This window comes from Thermobia domestica, chromosome 3, assembly GCF_964235325.1.
Source record: "Thermobia domestica chromosome 3, izTheDome1.hap1.1, whole genome shotgun sequence".
NCBI classification, from domain to species: domain Eukaryota; kingdom Metazoa; phylum Arthropoda; class Insecta; order Zygentoma; family Lepismatidae; genus Thermobia; species Thermobia domestica.
In genome coordinates, this window is record NC_137456.1 from 315,205,383 (window position 1) to 315,212,270 (window position 6,888).

General features: G+C 37.1%; 1 protein-coding gene across 1 annotated transcript; it reads left to right on the forward strand.

Moving 5' to 3' along the window:
* The first annotated feature begins 1,703 nt into the window (after positions 1 to 1,703).
* LOC145682293 (uncharacterized) lies at positions 1,704 to 2,222 on the forward strand. The gene has a single exon (XM_081753871.1). The coding sequence runs from the start codon at positions 1,704 to 1,706 to the stop codon at positions 2,220 to 2,222; it is 519 nt and encodes a 172-aa protein (XP_081609997.1).
* The last annotated feature ends 4,666 nt before the right edge of the window (positions 2,223 to 6,888 follow it).

Genomic DNA, 6,888 nt, shown 5'->3' on the forward strand with positions numbered 1-6,888 from the left:
TGCGTATTATGCGTGCAACTATGTGTATTATGTGTGCAGCTATAAAAGCAATAACAATATGGTATTTTTATGTACCACAAAAGAATTTCCTCACATGATTCTGGTAACATAGGAAGTAATGTTAATATTGTTTGTGTAACAAGGAATATGTTTCCAAAGGCCATACCATGTTTAACTATAGTTTTATAGTTCTCAAAATCCTACTCGTTTTTAGAATGTGTAAGAGACGTGGACTTAAGCCAAAAGTGGGATTCAAACCAAATGATCTTCTGCCGGGAATCGAACCCTGGTCTCCCACGTCTCCCACACAAGTTAACCACTTAGCCACAAATGAGCATTTTGAATAAAAGCACAAGTAGCAAACATGTCATTAAACATTACTTTCAGGCGTAAAAAAATGAATGATAAGACGATTGGTTAGCCATGTTGTAATAGACTGTATGCTTAAAATCAAGATTTGCTTCTAAAAAAACACTATCTATAAACGTTGGTAGACAGCGAAAAGGATCGCGCACAAGTTTTAATTTCGTTCGTTAGAGGTCAACCGCTGCAGTACGTTTCCTTCATCTAACGACGAGTAGAGGAGACCGGGGCTTGTTGTGACAGGGGCAGGTTGTGACAGTTATGTTTCTATTAAAAGTGCAAACAATATGCAAGAATCTGGCGACGCTGATTGACGCATACAGTCACGAATTCACAGTCTATTGTTTCCCATCAGTGTGAGTCGCGCCGAGCCAGAGCAAAGAAAAATGTTGGTTTTGTGGAGGTCTTGATCTATTTTTGAAGGTGTTTGATTTCTGTTTTTTTTTTTCAATATAAAATAGTTGGAAATATTAATGGAGTTTTCTAAAAACTAAAGCAACTATAATACGCATGTAAAAGGTTTTGTTTCTTGGTAAAATAAAATTGAAATACTGAATTGCCAATACAAGCAAAAAATGTCCATGGGGGCTAGTTGTGACAAACTGCTAGGGGTAAATTGTGACAAATGTCACAACTGACCCCGCAGGAAACCAGACAATGGAAGTTTATTGTCTAATTAATTTTATTAATTTTACATAAGGGATATTATTAATGTTTTGTTAGGAAGTAGATACGTTATTAGTATTGGGAAGAAATTTCCGATTTCTAACGCATAAAATCATTAGCACACTGTTGATTGTATATGCATCAATGTTTGTAGATTTAGACTGATTTCTTTTGCATATGCCTCTTGTGGATGAGTGTACTAAAGGGATCCCGGGTTCGATTCCCGGTGGAGACACAAATGGTTCGAATCCCACCTTAGTTGTAGATCCCTCCTTAGGACGTCATCACCATCCCATGGAAAAGAAAGGCAAACCGCCATGGGTTCACCATGCCCAGATACTGGCCTTTGGACAGAATCAAAGACTGGCCTTTGGACAGAACACCACATCATCATTAACAATAACATCCTTTTGCATGTAATTTGCAGCAATTTGAATTTGCATTTTAATGTTTGCTTCAATCTTTCTCGTTGCAGATGGTACGAACATATAAGAGAAAGAGAAAGGCCAGATACCAATTGAAGTGCACATAGATGCAGCACGAGCATACCACGAAAACAAGGGATCTTCAAGACAAGTGCAGCACAATATGTGGTTAATAGACAGTCACTGTACAGATTCTACAAGAAGCAGTTTGTTGCAGGTAATTAGAACCTAGGACTCAGCTTAATTTGCATGGAGAAGAGATTCGACCGACTTAGATTTCATGGTAAAAGTCCTACTGGAAGTATTGCAGGAAATAATCCATCAGGTTGGATGGCAGGAGACTTGTTTGTGCAATTCACGGAGCATTTTGTCAAACATACAGGCAGTTCTCTTGAACATCGTGTCTGTTTGTTGTTTGATAACCATGAATCTCATATCTCAGTGCAGGTAATCAATTATGCCAAGAAAAATGGTGTTATTCTGCTGTCATTCCCACCTGACACGTCCCATAAGCTGCAACGCCTTGACAGAGGAGTATATTCTTCATTTAAAAAGTTAGTTGCAAATGGAATGGATGCATGGATGGAAAACAATCCTGGGTGTGCATTTAGTATTTATGACATTCCGACTATTGTGAAAACGGCATTTCCTCTTAGTGTAAATTCATCTAATATTCCCAATGCATTCAGAATAACTGGTATATATCCCTTTAATAGAGACATTTTTACAGATGATGAATTTTTGGAACCGCAGGTAACTGATCGTTAGATTGAAGATGATGACCATATTATAAAGTTAGCACTAGGACGTACTTCGCTAACACATCACTTCACAACACTTCGCTAACAAGTTCAACAACATCCTCATCCTCAACGAACTTTTCAGGTCATAATGAAGAACAAGGTTCAACTAACATTACACAAGATGGGAATTCAGAACTTCCAGACTTACCTGTGAAGGAAACAAACCAGCCTTATCCAGCAACAAACCGTAAAGAATCTGAAACCTTATCGACTGTTGTCAATAGACCTTCTACAGGTAAAGAAAAACCACAACTGTCGTCTATGCAAGTAATGTCTTAAGGAGAAACGTCCAGAAATGACAGTAACCCTCATCATATTAGTCCCAGCGCCCTTCGTCCGTTACCAAAAGCTATATCCAGGGAAAGTAAACGAGGAAGGAAGAAGCGAGTGTCCGCTGTACTCGCTGATACTCCAGTTAAAGAAATATTAGAAGCAGAAGCAGGAGCAAGAGATGAAAAATCTCTGAAGAAAGGTATAAGTCGTAATATTCTGAATGGCTCTATGAAAGAAGGGGATGAAAATTTCAAAACGTAAAAATGATAGTGACGATGATAGTGAAGATTATTGTTTTTGTCTTGTAAGTCTGGAACCGTTTTCTAATTCCAAACCCAGAGAATCGTGGGTTCAATGTGTAGTTTGTAATCAGTGGTCACATGAAGCGTGCAAAGAAGGTAATCCTATTTATGTATCTCACAATTGCAACTCGGACGATGATAGGGGGTCTATGTGGTCTAGGTTTGCATCATAAGTCATTTCAGAAAAAAATTGTGATTCTATTATAAAACTGAGTATTAGGAAGGAAGTATTGTTGGCACATTTAACTGTGTACGATAACGATAATTTAGAAAGAGTATTCACATGAGAAATTGAAAGTAGTTTCTTTATGTATGCCAAATATTTTCCTTAGGAAACATTACTTTTGCGTTATGTTTAGCACAATTTATATTAAAATTACATTGGCGAAATCAGGCACATTTCTTTCTGTCACAACTTACCCGATCAAAGTCACAACCTACCCCATCAAGGGGCATGTTATAACAAAACATTTGTGTTTGTTTTTTCTATTGTATTGTTCTTATAATGAAAAATACAGATGCAGAAAAAATTATGGAAGTAGTCTAATGTCCAAACTTTATTTTAAGACAAAATTTTCTGACATTCAATAAAAATGAAATCCTAGAAAAAATAAAAACTTATTTTTGTCACAACAAGCCCCGGTCTCATATAGATGCGTAACTTCTACTACCTTTCCAAGAAAAAAGTATATAAAAAAATGTTTTCGTTCAAGAGTTAACCCGCGGAATGACGGACAGACGCAAGTCGCTGTTATTCGTTAACATCTTATAGTTTGTCTACGTTAATGAACTCGGCCGAGATAACTGCTCTAGGTACCTGTTGCGAAAGATAATAATTTTAAAATTTCGCCTTCGTTCAATGGTTTCCATGTGCACTAACGGACAAAGATATCTCACTGTTACCCACTAAGATGTTAAATGGTAACAGTGCACATGGAAACTGTTGAACGAAGGCAAAATTTTAAACTCGGCAAAGATAATTGTTCTAAGTATTTATTAAAAAATTCAAAAATGCATTGCCATTCAAGAGTTATGATGAGCAACGGAGCACTAATATTATAGCAAGTCCCGTTCACTTTCGTGATTTTAATAAAGGAATATTTTTTGCACAATAGGTAAAGCTACTATACAGTAGTATAATGTACATTGTAATCTAATATACGAGGGTAGGTCGAAAAATATCCGCAATTTGGACATAACTCTTCCTACATTGTTTATGCCGACCTCTTATTTTTATTATTATGCTGTTGTAGTCATGCTATGGAATTTTTATCCTAATTCTTCTATTTGTCTTTCTTTTATTGCAGATAGATCATTGCAGTTATATTAGAACTTTGCACCAAAGAGAAACAACGAGAAGTTTCCGGTTTAGTGGTCGGAAAATGTATCAGGGGCTGAAATCCATTAAAGGCTTCATCAATAGTCACGCGTTTATCTAACGGAACCATCACACGTGCTTGCCTAACAAGGGCGCCCATTTCTCTGTAAATTTGGGGGGGAGGGCGGACCATTCAGATGCAGAAGGTATATATATATATTAGAGTCAAAACAAAAATCTGCAGTACGAATATAATGGAAGTTCAGAACAAAGTTTCTCTGAGAATCTCCGATACGAAGAGGCATCTATCAGTGACGTAAATGAAAAGAAAGATGAAATGTTACGAAAGGTACAGCGGGCTACAATTCTAAATGGTACACCTTAGCCGTAAATCTCCATATGGCTGTACCATTTAGAAGTGTCCCCCGCTGTACAAGCAGAATTCGTTCGTGTGGCACCTGATATCTGCAGTGTATATGAATGGAATTAAACCATCATTTGGAAATGCTGCCAGCAACCTATGATGTGACATACTGAGAATGTTAAAAAAAATTGAAAAATAAAAAGTTTTCTTTTTCTGGTACAGAACTGTTTGAGAAACACTATCTTTAAGACCGAGGCGGCTCATTGGTGGTTCACCGCATGTGCGTGGGATCCCTGGTTCGATCCCAACTTGTGCCAAGTGAACTTTGTGGTGGACAAACGCCGTGTACATGGGGTTCTCCCCTTTCCTCCCACTTTCTTCATTCCACCATTTTCATTCATTTCTCATCATCGCCGTCTCCTTTAGCCTAGCCGGCATAACTGTGGAACGTAAAACTGAAAGATTTCACTTTCATTTCACGAGTCGTTTGTTCTGTACAGTGAGAAAACAATCGTATGTGGCGTACGTATAAACGTAGGTTACATGTGTAAATCGTGTTTTTGGACTTAACGTACAGCAAAGTATATTTTGTACGTACTTTCCGTATAAGTGTTCCAAATAAGCGTTCTTTCCGTACGAACGGAAAAACTGCATATAGGCGGTCAAAATCTCACACACAAATGGACGTACAGTATGTAACATATAGCTGACGTATGTAGCATGCGTATAAGTATGTAATACATGGAAGACTGTTAGATGCCAGATATCCTGCAACGGCATGATGTAACATCTAAGGACAGTGCACATATAACATATGGATAACGTATGGTCCGTACTGATTTATGTAGTAAACATAAGGATACCGCATATTTGTACAATATGCCACTGTCCGGGTAACGTTTTTTTTCTTAGTATACCTTAATTTTATTTGGTTTATTTGAGGACACTTTAAAATGTGTTGTTTATATGAGGACACCCTGTATATTTTCATAGAACACAAATTATACAATGAACGTACTGCCATCTCACATTTGAAAATTATGCCGTTTCTAACTATTCATTTTTATTGAAGATTTGAGTAATGTTTATGTACATAGCAGAGCAGAGAGAAGTAATTCCCGAGATAAGACTGCAACAGCCATAAACCGCTTATAAAGAAAGAGAAAAAAGCTATTTTATCTTGGGTGTCGTGTAGCAGAACCTAAGTTACTTTACCTTTGCCCTTTTCACCGCATAATTGATAGCATACTTACAAGAGTACTTTTGTAGCGATTCATAATACGTAGGTGCAAAAATCATATTAAAGGGGCTTATACTCTAATTATTCTTTGTATTTTCTCGTTTGTTCGTATTTTCATTTCAGCTTCCTACGTCACAGACAACAGATGAAAGATTTTAATTGTGAAACCACAACTTCACTCAACTTCTAAACACAATTAAAACATCTGTAGTTTGTCTGTCATCAATAGACTCACCCTACGGATCTGCATTTAACATTAATTTACTTTAACTAGAAACTGAATCTGGATTTTAATTTGTTCTCCTCTAGAGGTCTGTACACGGTGGTTCTAAAGTCCCGTTAACCATATGAAATTACTTTCTGATGCGTAGGGAACTGCGTCAACTCAAAGTAGGTACAATTAAGATAGGAGCAGGGCCAGATTTAGGGGGGGTGCACATGTGCAAGTGCACCCCCTTCGTTGTAAATATACACTATCTAAAATGAGAAGCGAAAATAGCCATACTTTTCGAAACTTTCTGCCATTATTTTTCCGTTTGGAGCTTAAAGAGAAAGCAGACCTTTGCAAAAGCAATAGTTTAAGTCAATTTTCTTAACGTTGAAGGAAAAGGATTCACCAAGCAAAACAATATAACATTTGTCAAATAGGGGAAGAAAACAAGCCAAGAGAAGAGTAAATTTTTTCCTGCATATCACTTGCGACTCTATTTAAAATACTATCCCTCCGTTCTATGTATCAGCGTTGTCAGGGATAAACAATACCGTCGCATGTTACTTTGAAGAGTTCCAATGTGATTGATTATTTTCGTAGCTATTGGTGCACCCCTCTCAAAAAATCCTGGATCCGACCCTGGATGAAAGCGTAAATAATCTACAGTAGCGATTCGCCAATTTAAGGTAAATACAGATCTACACTGAGAAAAAAATGTAGGTGGTGTACTTAAAAACCTAGGTTACATGCGTAATTCCTGTAGTTTTTGGACTTAACGTACAGCAGATGTATAACTGAAAACGCATGTTTTATAATATTTTCTGTATAAGTGTTCCATCTATACGTAGTTTCCGTATGAAACAATGTAGGCGGTCAGGATCTCACATACAAATGGACCTATATAACATAAGCTGACGAAGGTA